Source organism: Carassius carassius, chromosome 16 (assembly GCF_963082965.1).
Source record: "Carassius carassius chromosome 16, fCarCar2.1, whole genome shotgun sequence".
NCBI classification, from domain to species: domain Eukaryota; kingdom Metazoa; phylum Chordata; class Actinopteri; order Cypriniformes; family Cyprinidae; genus Carassius; species Carassius carassius.
In genome coordinates, this window is record NC_081770.1 from 2,970,346 (window position 1) to 2,990,901 (window position 20,556).

General features: G+C 38.2%; 2 protein-coding genes across 6 annotated transcripts in view; one reads left to right on the top strand and one right to left on the bottom strand.

Annotated features, from left to right (window-relative positions):
• LOC132159398 (gastrula zinc finger protein XlCGF52.1-like) overlaps positions 1 to 20,556 on the top strand; it is a 192,214-nt gene that overhangs the window by 153,628 nt on the left and 18,030 nt on the right. The window lies entirely within an intron of this gene.
• Positions 218 to 19,967, bottom strand: LOC132159373 (trichohyalin-like). The gene is made up of 6 exons (XM_059568875.1): positions 19,796 to 19,967; positions 12,990 to 13,673; positions 7,843 to 8,472; positions 7,014 to 7,646; positions 5,260 to 6,783; positions 218 to 2,090 (listed from the first exon to the last, which is right to left on the bottom strand). Exons 1-6 carry the CDS (start codon positions 19,809 to 19,811, stop codon positions 229 to 231), a joined length of 5,349 nt encoding a protein of 1,782 aa, XP_059424858.1. The 5' UTR covers positions 19,812 to 19,967; the 3' UTR covers positions 218 to 228.

Below are 20,556 nucleotides of genomic sequence, written 5' to 3' on the forward strand. Positions count from 1 at the left end.
TGTGCCTACTGTATGCAGCAAATGCCTCCTTTATAATGGGTTTTACTGGTTTACACACGCTTGAGGTATTCAGCCAATCACAAAGCACTGGATAGCTGGCCAATCAGAGCACACCTCGCTTTTCAGAACAATGAGCTCTGTAAAAATTGACGCGTTTCAGAAGACAGAACATAGAGGAAAAATAATAATGTTCAGTATGTTGAAAATAATGAGGAAATTAAACATATTTCACATGACATGGCAGGACCATTTATCTTTTAGTTCATTTCTTAACCTTTTCATTTCATATAGTTGTTCAAGTCTCTCCTTGAGCTCCTGAACTTGCTGTTCTTTTCCCTTTCTCAATTGTATCAATTCTTTTTCTTGTTTTCTGACTTCATCTTGATGTTTCTTCTTCATCCTCTCTATTTGTTCTTCATATTTCTGTTTCATTTCATCACACTCTTTTTCTTCTCTGACTATTCTTTCTGTCTCCTCTCTTTCTCTTTTCTTGATCTCGTCCTCGTGCTCTTGTTTCAGATCTTCTATCATTTTCTTCCATCTCTTTCTCTTCTCCACTCGTCTCTCTTCATACTTTTGTTTTCTTCTCCTCCCCTCCTCTTTTCTCTCTCGCTCCAGCTGCTCACAATGTCTCTCCATTTCATTTATATTCTCTTTATATTCTCTTTCTCTCTGTTCTTTCTCTCTCTTCAGTTTCTCTCTCTCCTTCTCTATAATCTGTTCTCCTTCTTTTCTCTCTCTTTCATATTCCTTACTCTTATTCTCCAGTTCTTCTTGTTTTTCTCTCAGCTGTTTCTCATGTCTCTCTTTTGTCTCTCTTTCCACTTCCTCTCGTTCTCTCATCTGTCTGTTCTTCTCTTCCTCCCATTCTCTCTGCTGTCGTTTAATTTCCTCTTGAGTCTCTTTGTCACTTTCTGCCTCTTTTATTTTTCTCTTCCATTCTTCTCTCTCTTTCACTTCTTGTTCATTCCTCATTTGTTCCTCTAAATCTCTCTTTTTTATTTCCTCTTCCTGTTTTTTTCTTAACATTGTCATGATGTTTTCATGATCATTTTTCATATTTTCTTGATCTTGTTTATATTCTTCTTCTCTCTTTCCAACTTCTTCTTCTCTTTCTTTTATCTGTTTTTCATACTGTATTCTCTGATTTTCCATCTCTCTCTTCATCTCCTCTATTATTTGATCATATTCAGCTCTTTGTTTGTTTTCCTCTTCTTCTGATCGTCTCTGATCCTCAATCATCTCTTGTTTCTTCTGATCTGATTGTTCATTCTCCTCAAACTCTCTCCTGAGTGTTTCTTCTATGTCTCTGAACTTGTTCTTCAGTCTCTCTCTTTCCTCATCTTTCCTTTGTTTCTTCTCTTCCAGTCTCTCTCCCATGTTTCTAATTTCCATGTCATATTTGGCTATAAATTTTTCAATTTGAAACAGATTTTTTCTTTTATTCTCTTCTAGCATTTCCATTCTCTTATCAGTGGAGATCACTCCCTTTTCAAACATCTCATTAGTGAAGTATTGGCCTTCATTCATTTCTTCTATCATATTTAACAGATGAGTAACTTGAGTCTGATCTTGTGTTTCTGTGTTGTTAAAAGCCAGGAATCTGTTTCCACAATCTCTCATCAGTGTCTTGAGTTCAGCATTTTTACATTTCTCTACATATTGCTCTATTGTTTGTCCTCTCAGCTTATCTCCTCTTGTGAAGAGAACAATGCAGAAATCTGCTGCTTTTGAGCCAAAGATCATCTTGATCATGTCTAAAGTGTCGTTCTCCTCTGGAGTGATTTTTCCCACACTCAGCACAATGATAAATGCATGTGGTCCAGGTGCTGACAGTGAAAAACACTTCATTATTTCTTCCTGCACATATTCTTTTGTCAGTGTCGTGTCGAAGAGTCCTGGAGTATCAATAACAGATACTGACTGACCATCAACTTCACCAACTCCCATCTGACAAACAGTGGTCACCAAACGTGAACTGGCTTCACTGTGGAACTCATCCTTTCTGAGGATAGTGTTTCCTGTTGCAGACTTTCCACTTCCGGTCTTCCCAAACAGCAAGATTCTCAAACATGATGAATCTTCATCATCTGAAAATGACAAAATAAATGAGATATTAGGAATTGATGAGTGTTAAATGAGTGGTAACTATTTGCAGAAGTAAATCTGTGTGTTGGTGCCCCACCCCACCCCCCATTAAATAAAACTGTATTATATTTCCTGTTTTTTATAGTAATAAATAAATAAATACATTTATAGATTAAAAATGTCTATATAAAACACTAATCTTCTCTGCTCCCTTATGGTGTAACATAGCTGTAACACATCAGTGCATCTCGTCTGCAATACAACGAGCTGCTGCACACTGATTCAAGACCTTTTTAAGCCAATAGGTTCTCACATGCTCTAGAGGGCGTTTAAAGGCTGACAAAGCCGCCTCTTGGGTATCATATTGAGCTATTTCTCGTATTTTGTTGATGAGCTTAAGTGGCCAAGTACACACAAAATAATGTCAAAATGGCCATCCTGATGAGTATCCTCATAAGCACAATCGGTTTTGTCGTAACTAAATGTAAATGTTTAGAAAGAAAACGCATGTGTATAAGTAGTGGATCCATGCATTAGGTCTTGTGAGAGCAAAACAGCCTAAGGGGCCTTTTGCATGCCCAAGTTCTTTATTTCAAACATAGATTTGCAGCAAGATTATAAGATCATAAGATCATTATAGATTTTTCATTGATGTACACTAAAGGTCACAATACAATACAATTCACAATACAATACAAAATGGAAACTTGAAACTTGTTCATGCCTTTATCACCAGCAGAGTTGACTATTGTAATGGTCTCCTCACTGGCCTTCCCAAAGAAGACCATTAGACAGCTGCAGCTCATACAGAACACTGCTGCCAGTATTCTGACTAGAACCAGAAAAATCTGAGCATATCTCACTAGTCCTCAGATCCTTACACTGGTTTCCAAATGCTCCATTCCCCAAATTAATCCCAGTGAGGGCTCCTGTCCCCAAGATAAGCCCAGTAAGGGTTCCTGTCCCAGAGTTAAGCGCAGTGAGGGCTCCTATGACAGAGTTTAGCCCATTGAGGGCTTCTGTCCCCGACTTTAGCCCGGAGAGGGTTCCAGTCCCAGAGTTTGGCCTATAGATGGCCTCCAATTCCCAGCTGTAGTGGCCAGGCTGAGTGGTTCTGAGTTCCCTGCTCTGCCGTGGCCTCCTGAACTGTCTAATCTGTCATTGCTCCCTGAGCTACCTGTTCTGCCATGTCCTCCAGAGCCCCCTACTCTGCCATGGCCTCCTGGGATCCCTTCTCCAGCATGGTGTCCTCCTGGTGAACTAGGAACTGTCCTATAGGAGCTGGATGGGCTGCTGTCCTCATTCCCGGAGGATGGCTGTCCACTTTTAGTCTTTGGTGACTTAAACATTCATTTGGACAACCCTTATGTAGCAGCATTCCATTCACTTCTAGTTTAAGTTGATTTCTAATGCTTACCACTACAAGCACTCACAATTCAGGCAACATGCTTGACTTATTTTACACACACACAATTGTATTGCAGACAAAAACCCCCTACACATCTCTTACTATTTCTTCATAATATGTAACCTACATCTTCCTACATGTGTGCCACCAACCCTTCTACCTGTTACTTTCAGATTAAACCTACACTCCCTTTCACGCTCCCATCTTTCCTCTCTTGTGTCTACCTTTCTTCCCTCACCTTCCAAATCTCATCTCTTGATGTGAATGCAGCAACTAACATTTTATGCTCTAACTTCTTGTCTAGATGATTTATGTCCTCTCTTCTCTAGGCCAGTATGAGCTGCCCCTTCTAACCCCTGGATATCCAATGTTCTTTGTAAGCATCAGTCTAAACTCAGCAGAGAGAAAATGGCTCTTCCCTCTTCAAAACATTCTGTTCTCTACTTTGTCCCCTTCCACCACCTCCCACCACTTCTATAACAGCTGATGATTTCCCCACATTCTTCACAAACAAAACTAGAACAATCAGCAGTCAGTTCTCAGTTCCACACACACAAGTACTCAAACCAACCACATCCACACCTAAAACTTCCCTCTTCTCCTTCTGTCCCCTTACAGAGGCAGAAGTATCTAAACTTCTCCTCTCCAGCCATCCTACAACATGCCCACTAGACCCCTCCCCCTCACACCTTCTCTAAACAATCTCTCATACACTCTTACCAGCACTGACACACATCATCAACATGTTCCCCACTGCAAGCACTTTTCCCACTGCATTCAAGCAGGCATAAAATAAAATAAACACTTAACTTATAGATAGCTAAAGATCTCTCTTCTTCCATTCATAGCAAAATCACTTGAAATAGTTGTTTTTAGCCAGGTATAATGTCTTTCACAGACCAACCAAATGGATGCTAACCAGTGGCCATTCAACTGAGACTGTGCTACTGTCAGTCACTGAAGCCTTGCAGATTGCAAAAACTGATTTCAAACAATCACTTCTTATTCTGCAGGATCTATCTGCCACTTTTGACACTGAATCATCAGATCGTTCTGTCCACACTCTCCTCACTGGGCATCACAGGGATTCCACTAAGCTGGTTTTAATCCTATCTCACTGGTAGGTCTTTCTGGGTGGCCTAGGGTGGGGAGGTATCCAAACAGCATCATCTGGTCTCTGGGGTTACTCAAGGATCAGTTCTTGGACCCCTCCTCTTCTCCATATACACTACATAACTGGGTTCCATCATACCTTATACAGGCACATGGCTTCTCCTAAAATTGCTATGCTGATGACATGCAGCTCTATATTTCATTAAAACCAGATGATCCAATAGGAACTGCATGGATCTCAGGCTGCCTGGCGGACAACTCAGCATGGATGAAAGAACATCACCTACAGCTAAATCTGGCAAAGACTGAGTCTTCTCTGCTACTCCAACTCTACAGCATGTTTTCACCATCCAGTTAGGTTCATCAACAATTATTGATCCTGCAGGTTTGCATTGAACGACATCAGAAAGATCTGATTCCCCGTCTGACTTCTCTTTTCTTTCATCTTTTGCTGTCTAGCATGCACTTATTTGAAAAATGCTTAAAACTTGGTATTACAAGCACTTCCTGTGTATATTTGCCTCTTTAAGATGAATCACTTGATATATTCCCCAATTGTAAGTCACTTTGGATAAAAGCATGTGCTAAATTAATTGATTAATTATTTGGCACATTCATTTCAAAATTAGCTGGTTATGGTTTTGACTTACTGTTTGTGTGTTGAACCTCAGGAGCTTCCGTATTAAGTTCATTAAATTTATGCATTTCATTCTCCTCTTCTTCTCTTTGTCTTTCCTGTTGTTTCTGTTTCTCCCATTCCTTTCGTCCTCTCTTCAGATCCTCTTGTATCTTTCTCTCTTGTTCCTCTATATATTTAATATCTCTTTTATATTTATCTTCAGCATTTATATATTCCTCTTCTCTTCTCTTTGTCTCTTTGTCATGATTTTGTCTTTCTTTCTCCATAATTTTCTTCATTCTTTTTCTCTCTTCTTCATATTTGATCTGAAGATCTTTTTTCTCTCTGTATCTTCTTTCTCTCTCTCGTTTCAGTTTCTGATAATATTCATCCCATGTTTCCTTTTCTAACTTTCTTCTTCTCTCATCCACTTCTTCTCTTCTAATTATTTCTTCTTCATGATTTCGTCTTTCTTCATCCATCATCATCTTCATTCTCTCTTTCTCTTCTTTGTATTTGGACAGAAAAACTTCTTTTTCTCTTTGCATTCTCTCTTCTACCAATTTAATTTTCTGATTACATTCATCCCATGTTGCCTGCTCTTTCTTTCTCCATTTATCCTCCTCTTCTTCTCTTCTTTGTCTTTCCTGTTGTTTCTGTTTCTCCCATTCCTCTCGTTCTCTCTTCAGCTCCTCTCGAATCTTTTTCTCTTGTTCCTCTCTTTCTTTAATGTCTCTTTTATATCGTTCTTCTCTCTCAATAAATTCTTCTTCTCTTCTCTTTTTCTCTTTCTCATGATTCTGTCTTTTTTCCTCAATCTTCATCCTCGTCCTCTTTTTCTCTTCTTCATGTTTGTTCATCAGTTCTTCTTTTTCTCTGATCACTTGCTCCACTTTCTCCATCAGTATGTTCTTCTGTTGTTCTTGTAGTTCTCTCTCCATCTCTCTGAACATCTTACATGAGTAGTAACTCCCTCCGTTCTCTTTCACCATGTTGTCTATCTTCTGCAGTAGATCAGTCACCTGTGTTCGGTCTCTAGTCTCTTTATTATTGAACACATGATATCTGTTTTCACACACATCAATCAGCTGTTTTAAAGCAGATCCAGATTTTCCCAGATACTGTTCAATCGTTTTGTCATTCAGATCATCTCCTCTGGTGAAAAGCACCATCGTGTACTTTAAAGAGTTTTCACCAAATGTCTCTTGGATGATCTCCACTGATTTTTCCTCCTCTTGAGTGAATCGTTGTCCTAAATTAAGCACAATGATGAACACATGTGGTCCAGGCAGGATCATGGGGATGCAGTTACTGATTTCTCTCTGGGTTTCTTCATTACTGAGTTCAGTATCAAACAGTCCTGGAGTGTCGATCACAGTAATGTGTCTGCTGTTGATTTCAGCTGTCTCTCTATGACACACTTTAGTAATAGACTCATGAGCTGCTTCAGCTTCAAACACTTTTCTTCCTAAGATTGTGTTTCCAGTTGAACTCTTGCCAACTCCAGTTTTTCCCAGCAGCACAATCCTCAGTTCATATTCTTTGTCTCTTGAATCTAATGATGGATCAAATTAAAATTAAAAACAATATTCAATTTCAAGTGGAGATGGTCAAGTATCCAGTTCATCAAAGAATATTATGTGTAATTTATACTAAAGCATTGTGTCCTGATCATAATGTTTTTTTTTTAATTATGCATATAATATTGTTTCCTATCACACATCTGTGTAGACTTTAGCAATCATGAATAGTGTTTTTTTAATCAATGCATTTTTTTATCATTACCTTGTGATTGAAACCATGTTTCTAAAGGATACATTCTCATTTTAATTTCTTCAAATTTCTGCAGTTTTTCCATCTGTGTCTCCATCAATGTATCTGTGGAGAAACAATCACCACTATTTTCTTCAACCATCTGCTCCAGTTTCTCCATCATCACAGATGCTTGTGTGTTTGGACCAATGAAATGATGCCGTCCTCCAAATCTCTCAATGACAGACTGTGTTTCTTCATTTAGTTCTGCAGTCTGTTGATCTGAATCCTGCTTTATGAGGATCATGATGTGTTTGTTGACTCTAGAGCTGAATATCCTCTGGATCCTCTCAGTTTTTGATTTGTCTTCATCAGTAAATGAAGCATCAGGAATGATGAGGATGAACACATGAACTCCAGGATGACAGAGAGACACACAGCGGTGAGTCTGACGCATCACTTCCTCCTCTGAGAGCTGAGTGTTGAACAGAGCTGGAAGCTCCACCAGACTGACCAGACGTCCATCAAGCTCCACGTCTCTCCTCACACACTCTGAGCTCAGCTCTGATCTGCTCTCGCTCTCGCTCTGCTTCAGGATCAGGTTTGATATGAAGGATATTAATTCTCTGTTACTCCCACACACCACCAGATTCAGCCTCACACCCTCTGAAAAACAAAGGAATAAACTAGATTAACAATGTGATTTCAAATTTGATCAATGTAGCATTTGTATCACGTTGGAATTATGGTAATCATCACTGCACTGCAATTCAATAGTTTCAAACTAGTAAAATCCTTTCACGTCTTTTATGCCTATTTACAAAAATATTCTTTGATCAGAGAATTAAATGAATGCACTCACCCAGTGTCCTGATCTTCTTCTGTAACTCTTTGACTTCATTATCTCTCACTCTCAGTTGCTCCTCTAGTTCATGTCTGACTCTCTTCTCTGGAGCGCTTATGTGCATCTGAAGAGAATAGGGTTCCGTCTTCATGCCATCTATGCGATCAAACAGGTCTGATATTTTTTCTGAGATTCTCTGGTCCTTTAACCCCATCACAATGTACCAGCTCCCATAGAGACTGTGATAGAAATCTCTGACACTTTGGTCAAGTTCAGTGATGAAAAGCACCATGAAGTGCTCATTAGAGTTAAGTATTCCTTTAATCTTCTCCATTTCTGCTCTGTCTTCATTATTAAGTGGACAGACAGGAGAAACGAGGATGAAAAGATGAACTCCAGGATCACAAAGAGACAGACAGTGGAGAGTCTCCCGCAACACTTCCTCCTCTGAGAGCCGAGTGAGAGCTGGAAGCTCTATAACACTGATCTGACGTCCATGAATCTTGCCCTCTTTCTTCACACACACTTTACTCATCTCTTTCTGAGATTTACTTGTTATCCCTCTAAACATTTTAGACACAGAGTTCTTGAGTGTTGGATTATATCCACACAGCACAATGTTCAGCTTTGTTTTTCCAGTAGTCGTCACTGAAATCAAGATTTAGAGACAGTAGACTCAGTTCAGTTTTGGTACCAATTGAACACTTCCTTAACAGCAAAAATATTAGGTAACTCTTTATATTAACTTTCATTAATAAATCATTAGCAAACAGTATGTAATACTTAACAGATTATGAGTTCATATATATTCACATATCTAGAATTATTGTGCTTGTTAATGTATTAAACATTAACTTAATGATTAAAATCTAATGCAAATTAAATTAAAAAGATCATTAAACTTCTAATTTATATGATCATGCACATTTTGAAAATCTACAAATTATTTAAACAGATGTCATAAAATTATTTAAAGCTTCTGTTAATGCACATCACCTCTGCTGCTGTTGAGGAATTATATATGAGTTTGGTTAGGGTCAGGTTTGGTGGTACCAATAATAAAGGTAAACGATTTAATCTGTTTATATATAATTGTTTTGATGTATGACTTATTTTCTTGGAAAATAAATAAAATGTTTTCCCTCTCTAGTTGATGTATGACTGAAGGAATATTCTGTTTAATGATACATAATAGTATACTAATATAAATGTTATGGTCATAAAAACGTTTTACACCCAAATTATAATGTCTTTAACAAGTAATTAATCACCCTTTACACAAACATTGTTAAAGTAGCTAAAAGTCCAGTGCCAATAAAGATTAAAAAAAGATTATACCTTTTTTTACGTTTACAAATTATGAATAGTCTCCACTTTAGATTGGGAATGATAAACAAATAATTATTAATTAAGATTTTAAAATAGGGTGAATTCCGTTCATACAAATCAAAACTGTTAGCTGAAATATCCACAGAATAATAATTAATAAAATGAAATATGAGCGTGCAGTTCAATCAGATGCACATGAAAGTTGTGTTCGTTACTACAGCAACTGCAGAGTATTCTTTCAGAATCATCCTAGGTCCAATTTGTGTAATATCAAAATAAAGTGATGCATGATAAAGACATCCAGCACTCTGATGCTGATGTCGTTGATTCCCAAAATAAATAAATAAATAATTATTTAAATAAATAATAAATAATTGTGTAATTATTGTCTGTTAAACATACAAAAAAAACACTTTTAGGAGTTATGAATATCAGTCCCTCCAGGATTTAGCGATTGCTGAATTTATCACAATATCAAGCAATCAATTTTTGCAAAAGCTTGCAAATTTTTGTAATGGCCGCAGATTTCCGGCAGATTTTGGATCCCTTGCCAACCTGTCAGTCTGTCGATCCCGGAATCTTCAGCTATCTATTGAAGGAGTAGAAGTTTCCAGAAGACCAGCCCAGATAACAATATACTCAGCGAAACTGACATGAATCCTCAAAGCACATCCTCGAAGCACTAGGGGAAAGTCGTGGCCTAATGGTTAGAGAGTCGGACTCCCAATCGAAAGGTTGTGAGTTCGAGTCCCGGGCTGGCAGGAATTGTGGGTGGGGGGAGTACATGTACAGTTCTCTCTCCACCTTCAATACCACGACTTAGGTGCCCTTGAGCAAGGCATTGAACCCCCAACTGCTCCCCGGGTGCAGCATAAATGGCTGCCCACTGCTCCGGGTGTGTGCTCACAGTGTGTGTGTTCACTGCTCTGTGTGTGTGCATTTCGGATGGTTTAAATGCAGAGCACAAATTCTGAGTATGGGTCATGGGCTGAATGTCACGTCACTTTCACTTGAATCACACTTTGCAATGTCTGTCACCACCAGCCTGTCCCACAGCCCGGACAGTGAGCTTCTTTGGTGAGGCAGCATCCTGCAGTGTTTTTTTATTACAGTGTTCTGTACTACAGTGTTTAGTACAGTGTTTTATTACAGTGCTTTTTCAAGTTGCAACCCCACCTGTTTGTGACTGAATGGGCTAAGGTGGTGTTCATCATCTTGTTACTGACCGGAAGACCCTTGCAATGGGCTATCCTTGCATAATGAACTGTTCCAACTGAAGCAAGTGGATTTATCAATGCATGAGTACATGTTTCACTTCCGCACCCTTGCCACCAGCAGCGGCTGGAACAAAAGTGCTCTGCTCTCAGCCTTCCACTGAGGCCTGAACCCCATCCAACGTCAACATATGCCCATCTACAAGGATACCGTGGGGCTTGAAAGCTTCCTCCAAAAGGCAACTCGCATCTCTCAACACCTAACAGCGTGCGATTATGGAATACATACATGCTGCCTCACCCAGCCTCTCACCTCCAGTACCAGAGCACATGATCATGGATAATTACCACCTATCCTCCACGGAATGGTCCCGTTGACTCACCCATGGGCTCTGTCTCTACTGTGGATCTAATGATCACCAGCTTTGCACCTGCCCCATTCGTCCACCACGCCCAGTGATGAGTACTATCCGAATCAATCAAGATGTATCTTGCATGCCTCAAATAAATACACTCCTAGTCTATGAAAACCAATCCTTTCCAGTCAAAATCCTTGTGGACTCTGAAGTATATGGAAATTTCATCTGTTACCGCAGCCTGGCTGGATTCAAAATAGCCCCTATGCAAAAATGATACCACCTACAAGATCACCACTGTCGAAGGAAACCGCTGGGCAAGGGGCTTATGCGGCACTGCACACCAGAGGACGTCTACATATTGGGTGCTTCCACACCAAACAGATCTCGCTACTGGTGCTGGAGGAGGCTGTACTAGACAATAAGAAATGCCACTAATATCACCTCAAATTTTGAGAAAAGGGGGATTATGTCCCCACCAATGTCAAAAGCAATGCCTACTCCCTTGTCTCGGCATAACTCAGGAAAATGTGAGACCAGCTTCATTTTAATAGGTTAATGTAATCAAAGGTTATTAGCATGTTTGGAAATTATATTATTACTGAAACAAATCAGACATGTCACTACCAGACACATACTGAGTTTCATAACAATACGCTAATGTGTTAGTAAAATATAGCATTTTACAAATGGACAATGCCCATAATGGCTCATACCGGAAAATTACATAACTTTTTGCCAACATGGTCTGAAGACGATCTGAGGCAATTTTGGTGAAAATCAGAAAAACCCTCTAGGAAAGTATGTAAAATAATGTTTTTCCATAGATTTTAAAATGTTGGTGATCATGTGCCAAGGAATCAGAATAATTTTGTGTAAACTTAATTTTTTTTTCAAAAGTTGCAAATATAAACACATTTGAACTGTTGGTGGTGCTAGAGGGTTTGAGTAAGATGCTCAAACTTGCAGTGGTTAACGCTGAAACTCTTCCCTATCTGTGTACTAACTTTCATAACCTTCCCACGAGGGGTTCTATGGGCTATCAAAGACTTTATGAGGAGAAGAAGAAGAAAAATACCTTATGTGCTTGGCCCCTAAATATAGCTGCACGCAGCAATTAAGGGGCCAAGCACAACAGTGACAGAATGAGGATCTAAGCATGGCAGGGAGGATCAGACCAAAGACAAAGAGTAATTTGGTGAAAACTGGACTAACAGATTAGGAGGAGTTTGAAAAAGTATGTATTCAATGTAAATAAAAATGGCATACAGGAAGTTCAGCTGGTTATGGAGCAATGGAGCATTTCGAAAAATTCTAAATGGTAGAAAATTGTTCATGATGAAAAATAACACACAATGCAGTCGAATCGGCTTAAGTGGGAATCAGAGGAAAAAAAATATTTTGTTTCTAGGCCTTATAGTGGCACTAGAGGGATTGAGTTAGAGACTCCAAATTTGATATGGTTACACCTGAGTCTGTCCTCTATATGTGTACCTAATTTCATAACTTTCGTGCCAGCAGTTCTATGGGCTGCCGTAGACTTCTATAGTCAAGTCAAGTCACCTTAATTTATATAGCGCTTAAAAAAATACATTGTGTCAAAGCAACTGAACAACATTCATTAGCAAAACAGTGTCAATAATGCAAAATGACAGTTAAAGGCAGTTCGTTATTGAATTCAGTGATGTCATCTCTGTTCAGTTAAATAGTGTCTGTGCATTTATTTGCAAATCAAGTCAATGATATCGCTGTAGATGAAGTGACCCCAACTAAGCAAGCCAGAGGCGACAGCGGCAAGGAACCAAAACTCCATCGGAGACAGAATGGAGAAAAAAGCCTTGGGAGAAACCAGGATCATGGGCTGCAGAAAATGACAGGACACAGACAATAGGGAAGCCGGCGAAGAATCCTGAACCGTGACAGTCTTGTGTTGAGAGCACTAAGTGGGGACTCTTTTTCCCTGTTCCATGTATTACCATTTTTGGGTGAATAGTGGCAATATTATCTAAACTATTTACGAAGTCTGTATCCAGCTGCATACTTTGTCCTTTTGTTTAAAAATATCTTATTTATTAAAGTTGTTTATTAAATGTATTAAAGTTTGTTTGTTTATTTGTTTATTTCTAATTTATAAACATATTAGACGCTTAGTTAAAACAGATTACTAAGTTGCAAATTAACTTTTAAATGACATCATTTATAAGAAAACTCTCATTCATAAGAAAACTCTTAGAGGTATTATTCTATAAAAAGGATTTTGACAAACCTCCTCCATCACTTGCTGTTTGTGTGCTATCATTGAGTTCAGAATCATCTTTGTCGTCTCCTCTGATTGAACCTCCTGATCTGCTCAGATCTCCATCCACTGATGATCCATCATCCTCATGCATGTCACAGATGAGAAATTCTTTGTGTTCTTTCTTGAGTATATTCTCTATTTTTCTGAACAACTCAGATCGCCATCCTTGGTTTGTTGGATCAAACTGTAGATTTCCTCCTCCACACTCCTTTATTAAATCATGAATAACATTATTCCATATCACAGAAGCCAGTTTGGATGTGCGTGGCTCTTCATCAGTAGTCAGCACTATAGTGTGTTTCATGGCCTGATAACTGAAGAGGTTCAGCACACATTTCACTCTGTGTTTGTCATTCTCACTGAAGTCCTTATACTGCAGTACAAGTACAAACACATGAGGTCCTGGAGCAGACAGAGACACACACTCTCTCACTCCCTGTGTGATCTGTTGATGTGAGAGATTTGGCTGGAGCAGGTGAGTGTTGATGACTGTGATGTGTCTCCCCTCCACCTCTCCGCTGATTTTCATACTGTGCTGCTGAAAATAGAATGGAGCTTCTCTGTTAAACGCTTCTGTACCCACTGTAATGTTTCCCACTCTGCTGTTTTCTGATCCATTCTTTCCAATCAGCACAATCCTCAGATAATCCACTGAAAAAGTGTATGGACAGAAGCAAAGAAACACAGAAATTAAGTTTTCTTAATCTTAAATCTTAAATCTTTTATGGGGACTTTCTATAGATGTGATGATATTAAAGTAAACCTTATGTTGTGGAGACCACACAGACATACATTCTTCATAGGTGTAATGGTTTTTCTACTTAACAAACTGTACTTTATATTTCCCCTAAACCAGGGGTTTTCAACCTGTGGGACACCTTTAAATGGAAAAACTTCTGCATGTAATAACCTAGAACACTGTGTAAGACTTGTTGGCTGCTCTGTCAGTTCTTCGTCATCAGTTAGGAACTTAGGTGTGTTGATTAAGAGCAATATTTCCTTTGAAAAACATGTTTATAGCATTTGTAAAACCACATTTTTCAATATTAAAAGTATATAAAAATTATGACCTATGCTTTCAATGTCAAATGCAGAAATGTTAATCCATGCATTTATGACCTCAAGGTTAGATTATTGTAATGCTTTATTGGGTGGTTGCACTGCACGCTTAATAAACAAACTACAGTTAGTCCAAAATGCAGCAGCAAGAGTTCGTACTAGAACCAGGAAGTATGACCATATTTGCCCGGTCCTGTCAATACTGCACTGGCTCCCTATCAAGCATCGCATAGATTTTAAATTCTTGCTTATTACTTATAAAGCCCTGAATGGTTTAGCACCTCAGTATTTGAATGAGCTTGTTACGCTCCACTCGCATTTGGTTTTCATTGATCTGTGCACATTGGAGTACTGAGAACGTGTTGGTTGTTGTGCTCATTATCTTCTCTCTGTCTCTAGATTACTTACTCTGCTCGCAGGTTGCTGTGATTGGCCGATTAAGGCATTAAGGCGCCGCTTGAGAGTCAATTGGAGGCTACCCAGCTGGTTAAATGGGTGGCATGTTTATTCATGCTTTTTCTCCGGAGCGAATTGGGAACTCCTCTGTAGTGAATCGAGCTCTTTGTAGCGAAATGAGTTTTCTGTAATGAACAGAGTTTTTGTGTACATTTCTGCCCGCGAATTGAGCTGTGTGCTATATGCTTTGTTTTTTGTACTTCTAATATTTGTTGCGCCCTAACATGGGCGAGATTAGTTTGATGTGTTGTTTACCTTCTCATTCACTCAGAGTTATCGGTTAAAAAGTGACATTTTGGGAAGAGAACACAGGTTAGTATATCACAAAATACACTGCACCCGTAGCAGATGATTGTATAGACATACCAGGTAAGAAATGAGCGCCATCCCTTGTATTTCTGTTTTTGTTAGGTAGTTTAGTTAGGGTGCCGGATGCACCGAAGATTTCGGTTTCTGTTCTACATCTTTGTTTTGGTTAGATTAGGTTTAGATTAAGGATTGTTTTGTTATATTTTATTCTTTCCTTTGGCGCCACTTTTGTTCTTTATCCATTTATTGTTTGTTTTTTTACTTACATTATCACATTGTACAAAGCTCAACTTGTACAAATGTTGTTTTGACTGGGTCCAGTGGCCTTTCGTCTTGTTGTGAATGTCTGTCATGTCTGTCATTCTTCCACCATACCCCCACTTGTTACATCATACACAAGCTATCTCTTTAACATGGCTTACACATAACACACTAATATATTTCTAATATTCAAATCTGTTAAAGGATTGTTAGGCTGCAACCGGATCCGGGGAAACTTGTTACTTGTTACATCATTAGAAGAATGGTCTCTAGGATTATATTAGTCTGTTCCATTCTTATTCCGAGGTCACCATAGCCACTGGATCCAGTCCATGTCCAGATGGTGGATCAACACCTAGAGATGACCTCTACAGCCCTGAATGTCAGCGGAGACCATGACAACTAGATGAGTCCCAGAGACAGTTCCCCAGCGCACACCTTGTCTCGGACAGAACCAGATGAGTCCTCAGTAGTGATGTGTCGTTCGTGAACGAATCGTTCTTTTTGAACTAATCTTTTAGGTGAACGAATCGTTCTCGTTCACGCAATCCACAGACACATATTTGTCGTTCACTGAAATTCCTCCCTCTACAGCAGCGCGGCGCTACATGCGCAGCTCCATGAACCGGGTAACTGAACCATTTCATCCTGTCAAAAAAATACTCAACCTCGAGCCAATAGCAGAGTATAAGATGTGAGGAGCATGTGATTTATTGAATGTAGTGAACGAATACACCCTTCCACTGAACGCGTATGAGGCTGAAGGAGATCTAGAGATATCGTTCATGAACGAAATGACTGAACTGGTACCCATGTCATTCGTGAACGAGTTGAATGAACGGATACATGTCGTTCGTGAATGAAATTAACTGGTATAGCTTATCTCATTCGTGAATGAAATGAATGAGAGTAAACTGGGTTAGTCTGCCATTTAGCATGTCAATCTCGCAAAATGCAAAATGCAGTTATAGGCACTGTACACATACGATTGTTTTGATATTTAGCATACAGAACTCCACGTTTAATCTCCGATTTATGAATGTGAATATATAATATACAAACTGTCTGATCAAACAATTAAAATGCTAATTAGGCAAGAAAACCTCATTAGACTTTATATATTGAATGCGATTATGCACACATTTTAATAAAGCCAGATCAGTTTTTAAAACAAGTGAATACGTTCATTGACTTAAGACATAACACATAATACACTCTTTTTTGCCACCTGCTGGCATATTTTGTGTAATACGAAGAAATGATCACTGAACGAATCAGTGAACGATTCTGAACTAATCATTTTGGTGAACGAACTGAAAATGAACGAATCTCTTGAAAGAATCATAATTTCCACCACTAGTCCTCAGCACAATCTGACTTTGTTGCATCCTAGAATTAAACTGCATGTTTCGTCTGGCTAGAGGAGAACGACACACTATTTCCCCTTTTAATACTGTAAAGCTGCTTTGACACAATTTGTATTGTAAACAGTGTTGAGCAAGTTACTTTGAAAATGTAATCAAACACTGATTACTGATTACTCCTTTTTAAATTAGTAGTTAGTTACATTACCAGTTACATCATTATTATTATTATTTTAATCTGGAACTTCCCTTCAAAGTACTGTATACAAAGTTACTGTCTGATTTAACTAATATGATGTATAAATTAGTGTAGCGGTGTAGAGACACACCTGCTACATAAACACCAATTAAATATCAGGTTTGACAGACCAGAATTTTATTTATTTATTTATTTATTTATTTATTTATTTTTGATAACTTATGTCAACCATTTCCATATTTTGAAGAAATTATACGTTCATTAGACTTGTGATTTAGCCAAAAAGCTTTATAAAATATATAGTTCAGTCATGAAACGCTAGATTGCGCTGGCTTTCTGGTTGTTAACAAAACTAATGATATTCCGAAAGTTGGCAAAAGCTGATTGGTTCATGCTGCATATGCAGCCAATGAGCGTACTGCTTTGCATATAAATAGGTGGCTAGCATTCACTTGAGATTCCTGCAGTGCGCTTTCAGTTATCTGAATAAGCTATCTATTATAGAAAAGCTAAAATATGATTTAAATGGTAACTAAATAAACAACTACTCATCCCCCAGAAAATGAACTGTCAAGATATGCCTGTGATTTGTTAAATCAGTCATCTGGTTCAATCTGGTTCAAGCTGGTTCAAGCTGGAGTTGGTCCATTAACAAGTCTGTCCTTGATAATTGTTGGAAAGATTTGATGCTTGAGAATCAGAGAGTTTGTTAGTTTGTGTCATGACGATAGTGAAACAGAAATATGTTGTTCCATTAAACTTTTGTATTGCATCATGAACAATAATCTGCAAAATTTCTGGATTTTTTTTTTTTAATAGTGTTTTAGATTCTGCTGTCAGGGCTTATATGCAAGAGTCTACAAAGATTGCCTCTGAGTGTGGGAGCCATTGCCCATCAGTTGCACTTCCTGTCATGGCAACCACTATCTTGTGTGTGTAGGCAGCACACAATTCTCCAGATCCTCCTGAAACAACAGTGCCACTGCTGCTCCTTCCAAGGTGGTGGTCTCCGATACAGGTACTCCTAATGCCTTTCATGGCCATGGAAGCTGTCCCTGAACTCTCTGCCTGATGTTACCTCTCTGTGCTCTCTATTCCAATTTTGCTTGCTCCAGTATGGTGGTCTTTTGCTTGGCCTGATTCACCATGGTGGTTTACAGTTCCACCTAATCCAGCAAACCTATCACGTCATCACAATTTCCCCATCCAGCTAGGCACATCAGGCCGGCCCAAGCCCTGTTGGTGCCCTAGGCATGAATTTAGCCTAATGCATTTCACACAGACTGCTAGTTTCACTTTCACTTTCACTTTAAATAAAATTGTGTATGCTTGTCATTTTTTAAAAAAAATGTTGTTGACAGTGAATTCCCCTGTAATAATATATAATAATATATATATGATGCATATGCTAAGTGAGCGAAGAGCAATCAAGATCATGCAACAGAAGTAGGCAACAGAAGTAGGCGCACTCTCTCTCTCTCTCTCTCTCTCTCTCTCTCTCTTCTTACCAGCAAGTAACTAGGAAGTTTAGCTCTATTTGCGTTGCATTGTACATTTTCCATGTGAATTGTAAATATTTTGAAAAAATATTTTTAAATGCATTTGGCTCAAATTGAGGATGTGAAATTCAAATAATTTTATTTGAGTGTAACACTCTATTAAACTATGATAATAATATGTATTTGAAGCAAAAATGTTGCAGCATATTGAATTGCATTAACTAAAAAAAAGGCAGTTTTTGCATTTTAATGCATTGTATTTTCAAGGCTTGCATTTTGCAAAAAGTAAACATTGCACAGAAGTTAACATTATTAGATCATTATTATTATTAGCAGTGTTGGGGGTAACGCATCTCAAGTAATGTGAGTCACGTAATCAGATTATTTATCTCAAGTAACTTACTTTTACATTTTCAAGAAAATATCTGAGTTACTTTTTTAAAAAAGTGACAAGTCTCCTGTCCCCACATCGGGAGAAATCGGCAGTACAGAAGCGTTGTGGGCTGTGTGAACATAATGTAGTTCTAGAGTAAATGTGAATTAAATTTATTCATTCTTATATTTTTTGTATTAAAGCAATACTGTAATAATGTAATACTTTGAAAAGTAACTTTCCACCAACACTGATTATTAGATTAACCCAAAGCCAATTTCCAAGATATTTTGTTTGTTTAAAAACACATTTGGACTGGTGTTTCTCGACACGCGCTTCAGTCCGTGTGTGGGATGCGGAGCAGAAGCAGCAAGAGCTCACAGTGATTTCACATACAGTCCGCTGAACTGATCCGCGTTCACCACACAAACACAACATCTGTCCCGTATTTCAAATTATTCAGTACATTAAGTTGTTTAATCCAGTAGCAAAACATTTGAACATACCCTATAGCCTACTTTTCTTATGTTAAATAAGTAGTAGGCTATCCCATTTTAGATTAAAATCACTGACAGAAACAGCCGGCTACAAAAGATATCCCGATCAAGAAGTGAGTTTGTGGTGATGCGTTTGCGTCACTATAAACTCAAATTAAAATGTCTTTCATTGGTCTGCTGCGTTTTGTTACTTCTTATTAACATTCATTACTAAAACTGAAACTCAAAATAAAATATATAAAAACAAACTGAAGCTAACAAAATTACTAATGAACTGAAATGTAGCAACTTTGAAAAGACAAATAATTAAATTAAAATAATAGCGTTGGTATAACCGATGTGATGTGTCTATTGCAAAGTATTATATATTTATAAATATGTATGTGAGATCTAGCCTTTTAAAGGTTATTAGTTTGTTTCGTTTAATAAAAAGAAGTAGACCGTTGCCAGAAATTACTGAGGAGACGTGCACAATGCTTGCTTGATTCCTGAACCTGATGCAACGCCTTGAAATCAAAATCAAAAAGAAAAATAATGAAAGGTGAGAACTTCCTCGAGCTCTTGCCCTTTAATCGGACCGCGATTTCAACCGAGGCGGCTTTTTTTTCGTAGTGTTATAAAACACATTTTTATATGATCACAGAAACTAGGAGACCGTATTCCTCCAGGCAATTTCACTATTTAAAAGTAAACCATTGCCTACTGTTGGCTAGTGTTGCATAAATACTTCATAAATCATTGAGAAAGGATTCTTACCTGAACCTGACGCCATCTCAACACCTACACCTTGAAATCAAAATCGAAAGAAAACCAGTCACAGAAGAGAGACCCTCATCAGTGTCCCGCCTGCAGAAGCTGAAGAAGAAAAACATTTGACTGAATCAAGTATGCAACTTGTAATCATGTATTCTAGTTCTGTCCGTATAGTCCATTATTATTTTATTTTCCTCTTTTAAACCAGAAGTGAAAAACGGAAGACGCAGGTTCTTCTTTAACAGTTTTGACCAGTGGTTCGTGAGGTAAAGAAGATGGCACGCGAACAGAATGCTTAGTTTTGACACCTGTTTAATTCTACCCCAACCCCAAGTAGTCTAACATTAAAGTAACATGCAAAATGCCCATTCTAGTATAAAAACAGGAAAATGGGAGTACCGTGAACGGGCAAATACATGCCATCCAATCAAATTAGCTCATCTTTTGCGGACAAAACTGACTGCCTTCATACAAGCAGCGTGAATATGAGTAGGCGATTCTGCTTTAGCAAATCGAACTGCTGTTCAACGTATCGTTTAAAGCAATATATATATATATATATATATATATATATATATATATAGTAATTTAGTAATTGGTTGACAGATTATTTTTCAGGTAGTCTGACTTCCAGGTTGTTCCAACCCATGTCTGATGCCCACATTACAGTTCGATATATAATTTCAACATGCTGCTTTGGAATTCTGAATTAAATGTGTTCTTTTCTGCAAGAAAAAAATAACTTATAAAATTATTTTTATATA

Excerpts from the sequence above, each read along its gene's own strand:
- LOC132159373 (XM_059568875.1), bottom strand. Across the intron at positions 8,473-12,989 it reads AACAGCAAGTGATGGAGGAG|TGACGACTACTGGAAAAACA; the intron begins GTTTGTCAAAAT and ends TCTTGATTTCAG. Across the intron at positions 2,091-5,259 it reads TGAGGTTCAACACACAAACA|ATGATGAAGATTCATCATGT; the intron begins GTAAGTCAAAAC and ends TGTCATTTTCAG.